The sequence below is a fragment of the Pseudopipra pipra genome, chromosome W (assembly GCF_036250125.1).
Source record: "Pseudopipra pipra isolate bDixPip1 chromosome W, bDixPip1.hap1, whole genome shotgun sequence".
Taxonomy (NCBI): domain Eukaryota; kingdom Metazoa; phylum Chordata; class Aves; order Passeriformes; family Pipridae; genus Pseudopipra; species Pseudopipra pipra.
In genome coordinates, this window is record NC_087580.1 from 58,501,202 (window position 1) to 58,520,540 (window position 19,339).

At 42.0% G+C, this 19,339-nt stretch overlaps 1 protein-coding gene and 2 long non-coding RNA genes across 6 annotated transcripts in view; 2 read left to right on the plus strand and 1 right to left on the minus strand.

Annotated features, from left to right (window-relative positions):
• The window catches only part of LOC135405143 (uncharacterized), a 547,777-nt gene that overhangs the window by 194,661 nt on the left and 333,777 nt on the right, over positions 1–19,339 (plus strand). The window lies entirely within an intron of this gene.
• Positions 1–19,339, plus strand: part of LOC135405138 (sorting nexin-2-like) — a 187,860-nt gene that overhangs the window by 129,929 nt on the left and 38,592 nt on the right. For all 4 annotated transcript variants that reach the window (XM_064639851.1, XM_064639849.1, XM_064639847.1 and 1 more), the window contains 3 exons: positions 11,925–12,000; positions 13,206–13,319; positions 13,547–13,640. In XM_064639851.1, coding sequence (XP_064495921.1) covers positions 11,925–12,000; positions 13,206–13,319; positions 13,547–13,640 — 284 coding nt within the window. The remainder of the gene's footprint in view (positions 1–11,924; positions 12,001–13,205; positions 13,320–13,546; positions 13,641–19,339) is intronic.
• On the minus strand, positions 761–15,211 carry LOC135405145 (uncharacterized). The gene is made up of 4 exons (XR_010425756.1): positions 14,717–15,211; positions 4,700–4,866; positions 2,441–2,582; positions 761–2,355 (listed from the first exon to the last, which is right to left on the minus strand). It is a non-coding gene; the product is annotated as an uncharacterized LOC135405145 (long non-coding RNA).

Genomic DNA, 19,339 nt, shown 5'->3' on the forward strand with positions numbered 1-19,339 from the left:
TGAAGAAAGGATTTTACATGGGATGAGATGAATGCAGGACCATTGTCCATCTTGATTTGGTGCAGAATGCCACACATAGAGAATGCCCGCTGCCAATGACAAATAGCATCGCAAGCAGTCTCACCGGTATGGGCAGTAGCTACTGAAACAGAGGAAAAAGTATCAATAGACATATGTACGTATTTCAAGCGACCAAATTCTGAGTGACATCGGTCTGCCAAATTTGTAACACCTGCAGTCCTCTGGGATTAGTGCCATAATAAGCATTGGTTGGCCTTGACAATCAAGACAGACCGCAACAATGGAACGAGCAGCAGTGGGCTGCAGTTGAAACCGCTGTTGTAATGCTCGGGCACTTTGATGAAAAAATTGATGCGAAGCGATAGCTTGCGAATGTATGTCAGGAACCAGGCCTAAAGCCACTGCAGACACCACTTGGTCTGCGATAGCATTACCTTTGACAAGAAACCCAGGCAAAGAGGTGTGGCTCTTAATATGTAAAACATATTAAGGGTGAGCTCTTTTCTGTATTAATAGCCACAACATGCATAAGACTCTATACAACAGGTGTTGACTAGCTTCCTGAATAACAGCTTTATCCAAACGTTGTAATAAACCGGCAACATACAGGGAGTCTGTAATAATATTAACAGGTCCACAAAAGCATTGAAATACCATGGTTACTGCATGAAGTTCTACCACTTGAGGTGAGCCTTCTTGAATCACAGTGTCATTGTACCAGGATTGTCCATCGTGCCAGACTATGGCTGCTTTATGTGTTTTTCCTGAGCCATCAGTAAAAACAGTTGGCCCATCAACAGGTGTCCGTTGCGCAAGCATTTTTTGACCTAGCGAAATTTGAATTGACAGCTTGCACAAAGGATGAGCAGGCAAATGATAAGAAATGTTTCCATGATAATTCTCTAAGGCAGCCTGTAATGGCTAAACACCATTCAAAATATTCTATTTGGAGAGGTATGACAAACCATTCTGGGTCTCGCCCTAACAATTCTACTGTGCGAATTCTACATTTTACAATTAGTTGTGCAAGCAATTCAAAAAGTCCAGGTGCAGTCTTTTTCACTTTGATTGACAGGAAGACCCACTCCAACACATGCAAAGGGTCAGTCCAATATACATTCCATTGAACTAATGCAACAAAAGGTATCAGTTCTGATGTAAATACAAAAACTTGCAGTGGACAAGTTAAATCCAGTCGCCAAATGGATTTTGAGTGGATGGCTTGCTCCACTTCTGTAATGGTTTGTAGTGCTGCCTTGGAAAGAGTTTGGGGTGCATTAATATTATTGTCTCCTCTTAACAACTCAAAAAGAGGGTTAAGTTGAGCAACAATTAGTCCTAAATAAGGACGTAGCCAATTAATAACTCCTGCCAATTTTTGAGCATCATTCAGGGTTGAAACCTGTGTCTGAAGTTGCACTGGCTGAGGGCTTACAGTGTGATCAAACACTTTCACTCCCAGATATTTCCAGGGTTGCTGTCGTTGTACCTTTTCAGGGGCAACGACTAAGCCAAAGCACTGTAGAGTAGCACGAATAGATTGTTCCAATGCAGACAATTGGTTTTCTGAAGCCACAGCTAAGAGAATGTCATTCATGTAATGATAACAATAGCTATCAGGAAATTGTTCTCTGACTGGACTCAAGGCTTGAGCTACAAACCATTAACAAATTGTAGGTGAATTTTTCATGCCCCGGGGTAACACCTTCCATTGATAATGCTTTGATGGTTCTGCATGATTTATAGAAGGCACTGTAAATGCAAATTTTTCTACATCATCTGTGTGTAAAGGAATAGTAAAAAAACAGTCTTTCAGATCTAAAACCACTATGGCCCATCCAGTTGGAATCATAGTGGGAGAGGGGAGACGTGGTTGTAGGGCCCCCATAGTAGCCATAACATCATTAATTTGTTGTAAATCATGCAACAACCGCCACTTTCCTGATTTTTTTCTTAATGACAAGCATGAGAGTATTCCAGGGACTGTGTGAAGGCTCAATGTGTCCAGCATTCAACTGTTCAGCAACCAAAGTATGCAGGGCATTTAACTTTTCCACACTAAGGGGCCACTGGGTGACCCAAACAGGTTTAGTTGTCAACCATTTAAGTTTGAGGGTAGGTTAGGTCACACCCTGCATGACAGTGGCCCTTAGTGAAAATCCGTTGTGATGCGGACTCCCCATTGTGCCAAACAACCCCATCCCCATAAATTCAGTGGAGCTGCAGTAACATAAGGACGCACGGTTGCTTTCTGCCCTTCTCGATTGGTTATAAGAACTGGAGTAGCTGCAATTTGTTCCAAAGAAACTCCCCCAAGGCCCATTATGCCTTCATCTGCAAAGGAAAGGGGACATCCATTAGGCCAGTGATGCCGTGATATAACAGTAACATCTGCTCCCGTGTCAAGTAGACCAGATACCTTAATTGAGGCAGGCGCTGAGCGTGTCATGTCAACCATGCATGTCATTTGTAGTTGGCTGTCAGTTAGTGTCTGTGTCCAGAATACTTGGGGTTGACCAGTGGAGCCAAATCCTCCAGTGCCGCAACAGATGTCCTCCGTCCTGGGAACACAGCTCACAAATGGTACAAGTTGAGCAATGCGAGTACCTTTCTCAATCAACAGTGGAGGTGTAGGAGTGGAAACCATGGCACAAATCTGTCCCATATAATCAGCATCAATAACACCAACATGCACCATAATTCCTTGTAAAGTTGCACTAGACCTACTGATTAACAAAGCACTTAAGCCCCTTCTAATTGACCCCTTGGCATTTAAGGGAACCTTATGAACCCATAAATCAGGAATCACTATTGTGTCGGAGGTGGATACATCCATCCTTGTGGCTCCTTTTGTCTGTCCTGATAATTGTTCACAAAGGCTTTTGGATGATACCCCTGAGGTGCCAGTCGTGAGGAGGCAGGTATTTGTGTCTGAGCGCGCCGCCCCGTGCTCTTCTTGCAGTTTCCCTGTTGTAGTAGGTTTCCACTAACATGAAATTTAGAGCGACATTGCTTTGCAAAATGACCCACCTTCCCACATCTGTTACAAGTAGTAGTAACCTGTGCAGGTTTTCCACTGCCTTTTTGTTTGTTGGGACATTCACTCTTTCTATGCCCCTTGTTTCCACAGGTGAAGCATTTAAATTCTTTTACAGACATTGCTGCCATTGCTGTGGCAAAAGAAGACATTTTGTGATCTACAGAACCGACCTTAGCACAGGCTTGTATCATGTCATCCAAAGATGGATCTCTGGGCATTTGGTCAATGATCTTCTGACAATCAGCGTTAGCGTTATCTCTTGCTAATTGTTTGACAAGTGTATCTCTTAAGTTAGTGTCACATACCTGGGAGTCTAGAGATTGAAGAAGTCTTTCTGCAAACTGTAAAAATGGTTCTTTTAAGCTGTTTCACCGCTGTATATTTGGGTTTTGGGACCGCTATTTCAGCAGTCTGCATAATTGCTCCCATCCCTACTTGTTTAACTTGTTCTAAAATTAATGGACTCCACCGAGCCTGAAACTGAGGGTTAGCAAACGGCCCAGACCCTGTAAGGACATCAGCTCCATTGCCATATCAAAGATCAGTTTGGGGATATTGTAAGTTTTTGATGCCTTGAGCAGCAGCCAATTTCTGCCATGTAGATTGAAAAAAAGAAAATTGAACAGGAGGAAATATAGCCCCATATTGAGCAGCTGTTCTCTGTAATTCTTGAATAATCTTTCACGAAAATGCTCGATGTTCATCAGGACGCCCTGTTGCTGGGTCTCCTCATACAACGGGGAATGCAATTAAGGAGGCATCCTCTGAGGGAGTTACAGTTAAAGGAGTATCTATAATTTCTGTCAACTCTCAATTTCCTTCCTGCATAGCTTGTTTTCTCATTTGTTGCCAAAATTCTAAGGGATTACGTGGTCTTACAGTAACCTCTGATGGCGGCAGATGCCACTGCTGTGGAGGTTTGCACCGAGCACCGCCCCGAGTGGAACCAGATCGAGCATTAACGTTAGGGTTTGTATTTGGCAAATTAGAGACCTTATTACAGTCACTTTCCCTCTCGCTGCTACGATTTTCATTATCTGACTCACTGTCAGTGTCTGGGGGTAAGGGAGGGTATGAGGCAGCAACAGACTGATTGTTTTCTTTACTATTTTGCTCATCAGGAGCTGAGGTAACGGATTCTTGAATTAATTCATGAGGCAACTTATAAGTCCGAGTTTTTACTGCTGGGGCCCTTGGCTGGTACATGCTATCCTGCTCTGAGTTATCTGAGGATTTATTATCAACAGTTGTTAAACCTGAAGGACACGGGGTGGGGCATGAAACAGGAGGAGTAGACGGCAAAGCAGCTGCTGCAGCTGCAACCTCTCTCTGCTCTTGTTGCTGTTTGGAATCTTTTAAAGTCTCATAGAGCAAATGCCAGGTAGTTAGTAACTCTGCAGCCCTCTTTTCCCCTTTTGTTGTGCCTTCAAAAAATAAATCCCCCAACTTCTTCCACAGACAGACTAAACGCAACTTCAGTTGCTGACTGGAAGCCTTGGTCCTTGCTCCATTTTAACATCTTATACAGGAGCAGTTCATCTAGTTTAACTCCTCGTTTTTGCAATACTAGCTTCCACATATTAACAACAGCACTGTCCTCTCTACTCAGAGAGGTTCCCATGTCCCCTGATGGCTCACCTTTCCCAGGTGTCTCAACATGACCAGCCAAGCAACTACACCGCTGCTCTCTTTGCTTCACCAGGGCTCCATCCCTATGGCAAATCTCCGCTGTCTTCAGCTGCTATTTCACAGTTCTTGGTTGTATTCTTCTCAGCTCTTCTCGGATCGCTGGTCACCAGATGTCACTGTTGGGATGGCCAAAAACATGACACAGTCTTCTTCCAAAAAATACGACTTATTGCAACAGATCAATGACATTTATACCCCTGGTGTAACATACATGTTACATTACAATTGGTGCTTTTACATAAATATATATCAGGACTGGCTGCCTTGTAGCAAACTCATGATGATTCAGCTTTTGCAAACTCACAGTGACTTAGCTCTTGCAGGCTCATGATGATTTAGCAAAAGTTCAGGATATCCGGCTTTGCAGTTCTGTCTTCCTTCTTCTCACTTCCTTCCCTAGCTGTCTCAGGGATACACAGGTATCTGTGTTATGTCCATTTCACTCAGGGAACTCCTGGACCAGCTGGGTTCCTCCATACAGGATGTCATATGATGAGCCAACAAACCACCATTTTTGATTGGTTCTATCGTAAGAACCTGCCTAAGTGATGAATTTTGCTCATTATGACACCCCTAGCTCAGGCACCCCCTACCCACAGAAAGACCCCTACTCACCAAGCATGTGTCATGATTTCTTGGGACACTATGCCTTTAAATCAAAGATAAGAAAGGATGAGTCAATAGTAATTTAGCCAAGTAGTAACTAAGTAAGATATGCCAAGTCTAAGATTGTAACTGTATAAGTAGGCCTGCTTTTGTGTGCCTCAGTGTTCTAGCTTTGTGGATTTACTGCCTAGCACCCCTTTCTGCACAGAACTGTAAATAAATCAAATACCTTGACTCTGTGTGTGGATCGGACTCTTGTACACTGGGTGAAAGAATGCATTTTGGGACAATTCTGTCTGTGATGCCAATTTTTCTGTTGTGTTAAGAGTATAGGAATTTGGCAGAAAAGAAACCCTCTTGTTTTCCAGCAAGAGATCAGAGGGGCTGGGTGCAGCTAGGCTTAATTTCTAATTATAACCAATTCAACACTATAAGTATGGTTGCATTCAGTAAGAATGCAAAGGTTTATTGAAGCAAAAGAAATATAAATTCAGAATTGCTATTGATAAATACACTTTCTGCATTAGCACTAAATATATTTTTTTAAAAAGAGGACGACCAATTGGTAATTCATTAAACTTAACTTTACCATCAATCACGCCTAAATTTATTGTCTCAAACGTAGACTTGTTACCCGGTATGCAACGCCAACTCACACACCGAGGCGAGGTATTTCTATTTCTTTATTCTAGTTTGCACAAAGTAGAGAGCTAGGTGGTAACCCACAAAAGGCTGGCTCCTCAATCATCAAAACTTTATACTATTTATACATTTTAGCAAACAAGGCATCTACATTCTTTGGCTAAAAGTTACACAGTTCTCTCATTAATTAATATTCTGTCTTTTATTGCTTAAATAGTTCTTTCACTTCTCATGCTAATTAGTCCGCATGCTCAGTCTTCTTTTGAGTCGATGGGTTTCTTGAGTCAGTATGCCACGAGTTGGTGATCACAATTTCCCCCTGCTGAAATTACCTTTTACCCAGTTAGCACTTTAGATTGATGAGTTGGCCCTATTTGTTCCTCCTTCTGGCCCTATCTTGGGCATTCTGCCAAGCATCCTTGCGGTCTATTAGTTCAGCATTCCATTGTGACTGATTTCAAAAAGAGTTTGGCGAAATAAACACTTGAAGAAAAGTACAAAGATCAGTGTTTACAGAGCCATAGTGCTGACTACTCTCTTATATGGATCTGAATCATGGGTCATCTACCGCCACCACCTGCAACTCTTAGAACTCTTCCATCAACGCTGTCTCCGTACAATCCTAAACATCCACTGAGATTATGTGACTAACACGTCTGTTCCAGAACAAGCAGCAGTCACAAGTATTGAGGTCATGTTGCTGAGAACACAGCTGCCCTGGGCAGGGCATGTCTCAAGGATGAAGGACCACCGCCTCCCTAAGATCTTGCTTTATGGTGAACTTGCCACTGGCTGCTGCATGAGAGGAGCCCCGAAGAGAAGATACAAGGACTCCCTGAAACAACATCTCGGCCATATTGATCAACATAACTGGTCTAATCTGGCCTCCAATTGGGAGGTCTGGAGACACACTATCTATAATGCTGCTGCTGCTTTTGAGAAAGCACGCAGGATCTCTCTTGAGGAGAAAAAACAACGCAGAAAGATTAGTGCCCTGCAGAATATACCACCTAAGGAGTCTTTCTGTTGTGCCTTTTGCAACCGGACGTTCCTATCCCGTATTGGCCTTTTTAGCCACCAGCGCGCTTGTAACAAACATGGGTAGAGCCCTTCCCAAATCTTTGTTCGCGAAGCCTAGCCATGATGATGATAATCTTAAGATCCTTTTTTCTATTCTTTGTCTACATCTGCAGTTACTGAGGTATATTAAGCGTATACAATGCGCTTTCTTGATATGTAGTTTATCTGTTTGGAAACCGTACATCAACTTGGGTATCATCTGATGTAGTCAGAAGTGCAAATCTTACCAAAGAGGTGTCCCTGCTTTGGGGAGGAGAGAGAAGCAAGCCCATCAACTTGTCTGCAAAGTGGGGTGATATTCTTATCCTCTGCCATGGAGGATTTCAAATGCCAAATTTATAATGTTGGGAGAAGTGGAGGTGAGATTGTAGTCAAATATCCTGTTACTGCTGTCATAAATGATAGGGGAGCATCCACTTTATATGTAAATAAAGGATATTGAGAGTTTTGATTGCAAAGGCTGTGGGTCTTATGCAAGGGCAGAACAAAACCATGACACGTTAGGTATCACTCCCTCTTCCATCAGTCTGGATTTTTATTCTAATGTTAAATTTAAAATCTAATTTAATTTAAAATTTAATATAATTTTAATTTAATGAGTACAGATGGATTAACAGTCAATACTCTATGATCTTCTACACTTAAAGTTAGTATGGGATACAAAGATCAATGCATAATCTTACTATACGTGTCAAAATATTATGTGCATGCAAAAAAGGTCACTTAGCAACCCATCAATGCCTGGTGTCAGGTAAGGGATCTCTCAGCCTCAAGGGGTAACCTTGAGAGGCATCCCTACTCAAGGGGAGATCACTGCCATGCAACCAACTGCTATGGAGGGAGAGCTCAACAGACCCTGATGGTTGCACATATTGGTAGCATCAAGTGGTTGACTCATAGTCAGATTTTTCTCCTGTGTTCATGCAGTGTCAGGCACTTATCAGCCCAGTCTGCAGCCAAACCGATTTTGTGGTTTTGGTGCTGTGGTCTCACTGATAGCCTTGCACAATAGGATTAGCTTTGGTTAGGCCTACTCATTGAGCATCTGCCTGGACCAAAGTTCAGTTAGTTCAAACAGGAGAAGTGCACCCATCACAAAGTGTTCTGTCACTGATGTGCTGCATCATCCCTTCCTGTTAACATGGCCGGTAAAGGCTTTTGAAAGGAACTAGTAAAACTTCTATAACTTACAGTTACATACAGCTGAGTCAAGTATACAGACAATTGTGTTATGATTTTATAATATGCTTATTGCTGTGATGTGATTCTATGTTATTATTACATCATATGAAAAGAATACACAGTTTCGGGCAAAGTAGAAAATTAATAGAAATCAGAGGTTTTGGATTGTATGTCAAAGAGCATATCTAACGGATAATAGATGAAGCTCTTGAGCTTTTGGAGTTCCAGAATCAATCTTAATTGGAAAAATATCTCTTCAGAATCTCGCTGCTACCATACTTAAACAATAGAAGAGCATCTGATCTGATATTGACCCTCAAAATACTGATAGGTTGTCCTATCTTACAGCTGTCTGTCACTAAAGCTTGATATACATCTTAATGTTCGCTACTTAAAATTGCACTCTGTGGTGGTTTGACCTTGACTGGATGCCAGGTGTCCACCAAAGTCTCTCTATCACTTCCCTCCTCAACGGTACAGGGTTTGTGGGTCAAGATAAGGACAGGGAAAGATCACTCACCAATTACCATCATGGGCAAAACAGGCTTGACTAGAGGAAATTAATTGAATTTATTACTATCAGCCATGAAGGAATGTGACTGCATGCATACGATTCAATTTTCGGGATTCTCCGCCGATCTCTTTCTGTGTTTCCCTTTTATTAGTGTTATTTGATAAACAGCAGCTGGTGTTGTCATTCAGTTAACCAGAATTCCCAGGATTCTTGCTAAACTGATGTTTTGACTTCACACAATCACACTATCATTCTGTGGCTGTTTTCAGCCACGGCAAACCATGCAGACCATTAAGTGGTTTTCCGCTTTGAGAACACAGCACTCTCTTTGTCAAAACCTCGGCACTCCTTTTTGGTTCTAATTAATTGAACGCAGGTGCAGCTGGCTCAACTTGGTTCCACAGAGGAGGATAATGAGAGGTAAAACAAATCTTAAAAACGTCTTCCCCCACACCTCCCTCCTTCTTGGGCTTAACTTTATTCCCGATTCTCCACCTCCTCCTTCCAGGGGTGCAGAATGGAGGTTACAGTCAGTTCATCATGTGTTTCTGCTGCTGCTTCCTCCTCAGGGAGAGGTCTCCTTCCCATGCTCCAGCATGGGCTCCCTGCCACGGCAGACAGTCCTCCATGAACTTCTCCAATGTGAGTCCATCCCACGGGCTACAGTTATTCATTATCTGTTCCAGTGTGAGTGCCTTCCACAGGATGCAGTCCTTCAGGCACAGCCTGCTCCAGCATGGGTCCCCCACAGGGTCACAAGTCCTGCCAGAAAACCTGCTCTAGTGTGGGCTCCTCTCTCCACAGGTCCCTGCCAGGAGCCTGCTCTATCACGGGCTTCCTATGGGGTCACAGCCTACCTCAGGCTTCCATCTGCTCTGGCATGGAGTCCTCCACAGGCTGCAGGTGAACATCTGCTCCACCATTAACCTCCATGGGCTACAGGGGGATAGCCTGACTCAGCATGGTCTTCTCCACGGGCTGCAGGAGAATCTCTGCTCCAGTGCCTGGAGTACCTCCTCCCCCTCTGTCTTCACTGACCTTAGTGGCTGGATAGTTGTTTCTCTCAAATATTCTCACTCTGGCTACAGTTTTCTTCTGTGCAATAACTTCTTTCCTCTTCTTAAATATGTTATCACAGAGGTGTTACTACCATTACTGATTGTCTCAACCTTGGCCAGCAGTGGGTCCATCTTGGCTCTGTTGGACAAAGGGGAAACTTCTAGCAGCTACTCAAGGAAGCCACCCATGTAGCCCCCCCACTACCAAAACCTTGCCACAGAAACTCAATACACACCCTGAAGTTACTGAAATAGTTCTATCACTTGGAGCAGAACTATGAAACACATCCAGGCTATACAACAATCCTGTTGCTGAAAGAGTGGTGTTATAAGATATGAAGACTTGGAATAAAATATGGGATTGGAGTAATTAGGCTTAAGACAAGTGAATGACCACTTCCAGACAAATTTAGGTCTCTGTTTGTGATAGATATGACTTGTTTCCTCCTTGGTTGGTCAGCTGAATAACAGAACTCAGGTTAGGCAAAATTTAATTCACAAATTTGTGTGCATGCTTTAAGTATTGCTTTTTCGTTTATTTGTTTAAGCAGTAAAAGTAATATACCAGTGTTAATATAAGTGTTAAGCACTCTTCCCATACTGGGGAAGAGACTCCTCAGTACTTTTGACAGTCTTGGGAAGACTTCATGGTACATTCTGTTTCTTTTTTCAGAAAGACCATGAAAGTCTTATCTGGCAATGAGCAACTTTTTCATCATGCTCCTGAGCCAATTTTAGCTAGCTTTTCCATTCAGAACCAAAACGTTACCTACCTACTGAGGTGTGCAAAAGGTATTTAGAGGCAATGGTTATGTTGCTGTTTCCTAAAGCTGAGGAAAACAGATTAATGTGTCCCAGAAAGATCAAAGAAATCTGCTCTAGATTGCTTTTTCTAGATTGCCCAGAGCTATGGGGAAAGTGGACAGAAAAGCAATGTGCCCTTTTTTTTAATTCATTGAAGTTTATGCCTTAGAATAGTGAACTTAAGTGCTACAAGTCTGACAGGTGTCTTCAAGCATACACCTGTAGTTGTCTCCAGTGAAAATGTTAATTATCACCCTTGCAGTAAGTGCTATTCTCTAGTAGCAAAGTTCAAAAGAAAAAGCTCTTTTGCTGTGTCAACTTTAACTTGTACTTGCTATTGACTGTCAGAACAAGCAAGGAAAAGTTGAGCAATCTAATGTATTAAATAGTTTCACAGCAACTCATAGCTTCTCTGGGAAGAAAAATAAGCCTCTGGTGGTCATATCTAATGGAGGATAGAGAAAATACATTGTGTTTACAATATCAATATACTCAAACTTTCAGTTAAGTCCCAGTCTATATAACTCTCTAGGACAGTTTACAAGCAATTTGTGACTGTAGTGGGGCAGTTCTGGTACTTTACAGCTGAGGCTTGAGCAAAACTAAAGCTCTGCAAAAAGTACAAATACTGTTAATGATGTTCATCTTAATTGTCAGTATTGAATACTTTCTCATGCTCCCATGATATTTTGAGTTATTAAGTTTCTGTAAAGCATTCTTGTAAATGTCAGACACTTTCTGTTAATACATAATATTAAAATCAGTTATGACAAACTTGCAGCAGTTTTTAGTGAATGAGAACTAGAAATTTCCCTCTTCAACTCATATTTGTACAATCAGTAGTTTTTAGATCCAAGCAGAAATGCAAAAAATTGCAAAAAGAAGGAGTTGCACTAATTTAACTTCTGGGTGGATGAGTCCCGTAGAACCAATATAGGTCGAAGGCTGTCTAGCCAACAAATAAATAGTTCATTTAAATTGGTGGTTGTTAGAGCAGGAAGCCTTCACTGAGGTGTTAAAAATATCAAGTATATTATTTTAATACTGTGCAACATAGATTTATGGCAAATTATGACACCTTAAGTTTCATATAAACAAACTAGGCTAGAAACCACTGCAACTTGTCTTTAGAGGTGATTTTGCAACTGTTCAAACCCCATTAGATAATGAAGAAAAGTTACATGCTGCCTGCATTGTACCCATTCTTTAGCTGAAAGACACTTTCCAATGCTATCAGGTCCATGAAATCCATTTTGTTATCTAATATTTGAACTTTTTTAAATCATAGGTATCTACAAAGAACAGTAAAGCACCCTACCTTGTTGCAGGATCCAGATTTAAGGCTATTCTTGGAAAGTTCCGAGGTATTTAAAGTCTTTTAAGTTCCTTATTTGTTTCCAGATATGGTAATTAATGCATTCTTTGTATTGAGACCTAATCTCCTAAATTCACATGAAATCAATTTGAATTTCACCCTTCATGGGACAGAGTGACAAAAGGCTACTTAGGTAATTGTATACAAAGCCTACTGCCTCTACCTCTGATAAATCTGCTGTTCAATTACTTCTGCCAAGTGAGTTGGTCTTTCTTGTTCTGAGTGAAGCTCATCATACACAGAGTGAAAATCCATAATCAGTGCTACCGAGGGTTAATTAACATCATGAATTAAACTGGCTTGGAAGCAGTTCTTGCCTCTAGGGGTCAAGCCAGAGGTTTATTGGCATAATGTGAGCAGGCATGCAGTGCTGCTGGTCACGCTAGATGTTTTGTGGATAGAGGACCTCAGTCACCGGTGCTATCAATCTGGCACCTTTCATAAAATGAAATATATTGTGGAACAGATTATCTGTTATGTCTCCAAAAACATAAGTCTATAAATGTGCATAGTGGATTTGCTGTTATAATGGATTGTCTTTTAGGCAATGTCAATATCTTAGCTATGCTAATAAGTCACAGAAGCCTTGACTGATAGATAAAGTGTCAATGCTGTTGACACAAAGTATCAGATATGAAGGGTAAGTGGCCTGATAGACTAATGTTAACAAATGATAATATCAATTGCAAGTTTCTTAAATTATTCATGAGGATTTCTAAGTACCTCAAAAATGCACAGTTCTCTCAATACTCATGAGGTAGGTTTTGAAACCTAGCCTATATTTAAAAGCAAAAAGACATCAACTTTCTATGATCTGTACACAGTGTGAATCTTGCATTATAATGAAGTGTTTTACAGAATTTATGTATCTAATTATAAATCTAAGCTTTTCTGTTTCTGTAATGGCAGTTTATTCTTTGTAGTATATAGGTGACTAGTTAGGGCCTTTGGCTAGTTCATAACTTCTGGCAAATGGGGGTTTTGTTCCATTTAAACGTAAAGGTATAGAAGAAAAGTAAATTGTATTGTTAAGTTTTCCTCTGAGAATGTAAAAATAGTAAAACTGAGGAATTGGATTCCACTATATTGTAACATACAGGAGTAAGGAAAATAGATTATCCTTTTCTGCCTTTTGTACCCAGTTAAACCTCTAGCCTTTTAACCAGTCTGCCCTTATTTGTCATTCATTTCCAGCTGCCTAGAGCTGTTAACACCCAGGCTCTGAGTGGAGCAGGAATATTGCGGATGGTAAACAAGGCTGCTGATGCTGTCAACAAAATGACAATTAAGATGAATGAATCAGATGCAGTAAGAGCTCATTTTTTTACTTGAATAATGAATCAAATTGATAAAGCTCAAAAATTGCATTTTAAAGATATAGAAATAGAAAATAAGATAGTAATTTGCTTATTGGCTTGGATTCTTAGATGTATCATTTGACCATCCTAGCAATAAATGGATAATTTGCTTCTTTAAAACAAGGAACGCTGTTGGTAATCTAAATTACAATCCTAGACTCTTTCCTCTTTTGTCAGTGGTTTGAAGAAAAACAACAGCAATTTGAGAATTTGGATCAGCAATTTAGGAAACTTCATGCCAGTGTTGAAGCATTAGTCTGCCACAAAAAAGGTAACTTTACTTTTAGGTGACTGCATGAGCTTAAGTGCTTAGAGCTTTAGAAAATGTTAATGAAACAGGAACTTAGTATGTCAGAGCTCTTAACTAGCAAATAGTTTTGCAGGAAATTTTAATGCAAAAGTCTTCTAACTACCTTTTTGTTTAAACTGCTCTAGCATTTTTGGTATATCTGTTTTTAACCTTAATTTTATCCAAAATATATATCATACCTTCCATCAAACTTGAAAGTTAATGTATTGATTAGCATGGGGTTTTTTCTTGCAGAGATTTAATAGCATAACTAGCAAGTGATATGCTACAGTAGACATCAATAAATGTATCTAGATCTCATGGTGTCACCTAAAACCAAGGGACAGATAGTTCTTTTAGGGATTATGACAGCACTAAGTCATAGTTACAATTAAAGATTTATTTTTCTTAACAGGATTTTATGATTAGCATAGCATATAATTTATAATCAGAATAGCACAAGATTTCTATAAGCAGAATCAGTGTAGTATAATTTTATAAGTAGCATAGTACAGAATTTTATAGCACCACTTAGCTTATGGTTTCTAATCACCTGGATCCTCTGCAGATAAGGTCAAATCTTAATACTTGGTTTGCTGTATCAACATAACAATCATAATCTAGATTCAAAAAACATATAAAAGAATACTTGTCACTCAATCCTCAGAGGAAGCAGGTGATGGTAGAGGCATCCCTGGCCACTGGGAGGTCACAGGTCTCACTGTCCATCAGCAGTTCTAGTCCAAGTTCTCACTTAGGACTTGTAACTGCTCCATTACTGTTACAACCCACTCCTGAAGGCAAGGGTAACGCAGGTTCTTATTAATGGATCCCTTGAAGCAGATTAGAATGAAACGACACTGAATGACCAGTGTTTATATATATATATATATATATATATAGGGTTTATTTTAGAACAATTTGGTTGCAAAGGGAAACAGGTATGTAGCCATTTTGGTTGTTATTATCTATAGTAATACAGCATAAAAATAACACAAGAAAATGTATAAGGAAAAGAAAAAAGGAAAGAAAGGATTAGATTAGAAAGATCTCATCACCTGTGGATCTCACGATGAGGCTTGGTTGTTGTAGTTTCGATGTTTGTTGGTCAAAGTGATGGTCATAGTCCTGCCGAAGTGATGGTCGAGGTTGGGGGTGGGGGAAAAAGCCTGTGAAACAGAGTCCATTGGGTTTATATTATGCTTAGGCTAGGTGGAAACGCCCTGGTACCTCCGCTGAGACAGGGAGTTTTACACTAGATGATGTAATACTGGATCACAGGACATTTCAGGACTCTTTGATACCTTCTAAGATGTTACAGCTGCCTATTACATCAGTTTGGTTGAGTCCATTATACCCCATTGTGGCCCATCAGCAGAGATGAATACCTTTAGGTTAGGTATGAATGTCCCCATGCTTCCCCGGAGGGGAGTTATCACAGCTGAGTCACTTGTGTAAGGACAAAGAAACACTACTCTGCCTCACAGGATTTGCCTCTTTCCTTATCTTGTTCAACACCCAGCACGCCCTCAGCACCTGGGATAATTGGACAGTGGTGCCACCTTTATCTTATCTGAAGTTCCAAATTCTCACAGTCCAAATTCCAGTTAGTAGGCATATTTGGGGAGGGGCAGGCTTTGCTGGTTGAAGATGAGCAGCTGCTTCTTTGCATAGTTTGCTACAGTGGACAAAAGTCCTCTGATGATCTTAACAATGTTTAAGCCATTAACCATTTCAGTCTCTCATAGTTAAGCTTCCTTATTCTGTGACAGAGTCATCAACAACACCTGGTTATCTGGGTTGCCTGAGGCCTTCAAGGCCGGTAAGGAAGGGAGTAGTTAGTCTGTGTCATGGTTTGAGATAGTCCCCAAATCCAATTCCCTAGTTCCATCCCCCCTCCCACATCTCAACCTAATGTGAGATGGGCTTTTCCAGACAAAACACACCAGACTCAAAGTGGGGGAAAGGGAATATATTACAATGACTGTACAAATAAATACCATATCACATTATACACATGATCACAAACTATCTCTACCATGACATATGTATTTACAATGGATCAGATCTCTTCTCCCCTCCAAATAAAAGTCCAGGAGGGAAAGAGGGACAGATCCCTTCCAGCCTTTATGCAGCAGCATCTTCTGAGGCAGCAGTCTGTCTGTCTTCTCCACATGCAGCAGCTGATAGCTGGCTTTCTGCCAGCACTCAACGAGGGAGGTATCAAACTCCCCCGGCCCCATCGCCTCAACCGAGGGGGTCTTCCGTGGGCTTCGTAACCCCAGACAAGGTCGTATCACCACGTCATATCACGAAGACACAGGGAAGTCTTCGTGACGGTCTGGTATCTTCAGGAGACTCAGCTCCTTCTTGCAGGGCTTTTGTGCCACTGCCTCTCAGGCTGCCACCGTGGCAGCAGTGCGAGGGGGGGGGAAGAACCAAGGTCACTCCCCCCTGCATTCCATCTGGCCGTCCCGGTCCAGCACCCGGGACGCTCTGAGCTTCTCAGCTCCTCTCTCTCTCTGGTGCTGCATGTCTAAAACTCTTCTCCTTAACAGGAGTCCATGTCCCTCTTCTCCAAGAGGGGTCTCAAGGGAGTTTTGGGGAATCTGGTATCAGTCTTACCCCAAACTCTGTCTCTCAGCTGCTGGCTCTCTTTCTCCTGGCTCTGTCTTCCAGGAGTCTTCTCTGCGGTGCTGCATGTTTCTGTTGCTCCTTCAGTTCAGGTCCTTATCAGTCCTGGCTCTCTGCCACCGTTTCTCTGGTCAGTCCCGGCTGCTGTCTGTGCCCATGGAGAAAAGCATCTCCCGGCATAACTACAGGCACCTAGCCCAGCTTTATGCTGTTCCAGGTCCCTGCAGCCCCCCAGCCAGGGCTGGGAGGGGGCCAGAGGCCCCAAGGGGCACAGAGCCCCTACCTCGTGGCTCACAACATGGCCACCTCTTCTACAACCATCAAAACTACAACTCTTCTCTTCCGGTCTGGTTTGTGAGATGTTGACATTTCTGCAGGAGCGCCCATTGGGTAGAATTTCAAAACTTCTAGGGGTTTCCACCCCTTGGGGTCTACCACTTTTTTTCAGCCTCTGGGGGAAAACAAGGTTCAAACCACGACAGTCTGGTACCCAGGAATTTGAGGCTCATAGGGAGGGAAAGAAGAAATCTGTTTAATTCATCTACTTGGTTCACAGGACCTTCAGGGCCTCATAATGAGGGGAAAGGGAATGAATACATAACCAACTCGGTAACAGAGAATGGTTGTTTGTCTTATAAAATGACATTAGTTATGCTAACCATATTACCAGGGGTCGGGAGCAGGGGGTACCCGTCACACCCCACCCCCTGACACCATCACAAACAGGGAAGGATGCCATTGGTAGTGGTACCATCACCTCTTGCCCACAGACTGCAACTTAGTAATAAGGTCATAAAGAGGATTCCACAGCAATAATGGGCTGCTTGTTGTCCCAAGGCTGTTCATACGAGGAGGAAGAAGAGTATAAAACAGATTTTTAGTAACTGATATGCATAAAGATTTAAAGCAAGATATAATGCAAAATAATGTAATTGCAACAGACATAGTAAGAGCTAGTATTAACAGAACATGACAGGCCCATGCTCTGAAGTCAGGTAACCAAGACCACAACCAAAACCAGGCAGTTGACAGACCTTCTGACAAGGGTTGCTCAAGTCATTTGGTGAAAGGTATGAACTTGTCTGTGAATTATGTTTATATGATATTTGATTTGTTTAGATTTGTTTATATAAAAACAAGTGGTATTTGACAGTACACATACACCTCCTTGTGATGTTAGAAGATAATCTATGGCCCAACAATTTTGAATAGCTAATTGTGATAGAGGTCTAAATAAGTGTTTTTACCAGGGGATCAATCACAAAATGCTTATGGCATACAGGCTAATGGTTGCGTAAAAAGGGAGTAGTTAAATTTTTGGTTTGGAATGGACAGGGAGCAAGATGTGCTATGGCACAAGTAATTCTCACTGTTGTGGAAGACTTTTATGTGTTTGTGCTACAGAGTCAAAACTATCCGGATGCTAGAATGGTAGGCCACCCATTTGATTTTATAAGAATATCTAGGGAAATATTCCTCACACCATTGATAAGTCTCCTTTTCACTGTCAGGATGATCAAATTTGAATAGGCAAGTGTGGCTTATTCAAATACTGTGATAAGCAATTGGCATATATACAGCCGGTCATGTTATGCCACTTACCAGTGGTCCAACTGTTGTTAGTACTTAACCAACCATTACTCTGTAGAATGTAAAATGTAGAATTAGGACCAGTGAAATTACAGAATCTTTGGCAAAATGTACCATAAATATTCCACTCAAGATTCCAGAGTGGTGAAATATTTAAAACAGCAATGTCTTGTTTTTACAGATTCACGTGGTTCTTAAACTGGAGTAATCACAAACTCTGGTTCAATTACATCACAGCAGTTGAAACTGGGTTTGCATCCAGCTGTAGAGCAGAGTCACAAAGGCTTGTTTCTCCCACACTGAATTTGTGTGTTCAAGCATTGTAATGAACCATGGGGTTTTATCATGCAAATGTGCTTTAAAAGATTGGATTTGATAAGTTGGAGGGTTGGGAAGTATGCCAATTTAGATTGATACCAAGATGTTTCAGGAACAGATTCAGCTAACCGTGCAAAATTAGTATCTGAAGATTGAGGATGGTGTAAACAATACTGTAGGGACAGAAAAGTTGCAGAAGATTTATTCAAGCAGGAAAAGGAGTTTTCACTCAAGGAAGTTTTTGCTGCTAGGAGAACTAGGCCTGGAAAAGATCAGTGTGGGAAAATCCCATTTATTACATCTACTGATGTTTCTTCTCTGCCTGTTTTGAGAAGTAGGATTCCTGTCTAGAGATAACACTTTCTCACAGACATGTGTCACACCAATCCACAAAAAGGGACGGAAGGAGGACCGGGGAAACTACAGGCCCATCAGTCTGACCTCAGTGCCTGGCAAGGTTATGGAGCAGATCATCCTCAGTGCAATCACACAGCACCTACAGGATGGACAAGGGATCAGACCCAGCAAGCACAGGTCCTGTCTGACCAACCTGATCTTTTTTGATCAGGTGACCCACCTGATGGATGAGGGGAAGGCTGTGGATGTAGTCTACCTGGACTTCAGCAAAGCCTTTCACACCGTCTCCCACAGCATACTCCTGAAAAAGCTGGCAGCCCACAGCTTGGACAGGGGCACTCTCTGCTGGGTTAGGAACTGGATGGAGGGTCAGGCCCAGAGAGTGGTGGTGAATGGTGATGCATCCAGTTGGCAGTTGGTCACTAGTGGTGCCCCCCAGGGATCAGTGTTGGGCTCAGTTCTATTTAATATCTTTATTGATGATTTAGATGAGGGGGTTGAGTCCACCATCAGCAAATTTGCAGATGACACTAAGTGGGAGGGAGTATCGATCAGCTGGAAGGCAGGAGGGCTCTGCAGAGGGACCTGGACAGGCTGGAGAGTTGGGCTGATTCCAACGGGATGAGGTTCAACAAGGCCAAGTGCTGGGTCCTGCACTTTGGCCACAACAACCCCATGCAGCGCAACAGGCTGGGCACAGAGTGGCTGGAGAGCAGCCAGACAGAGAGGGACCTGGGAGTTTGGATTGACAGGAAGCTGAACATGAGCCAGCAGTGTGCCCA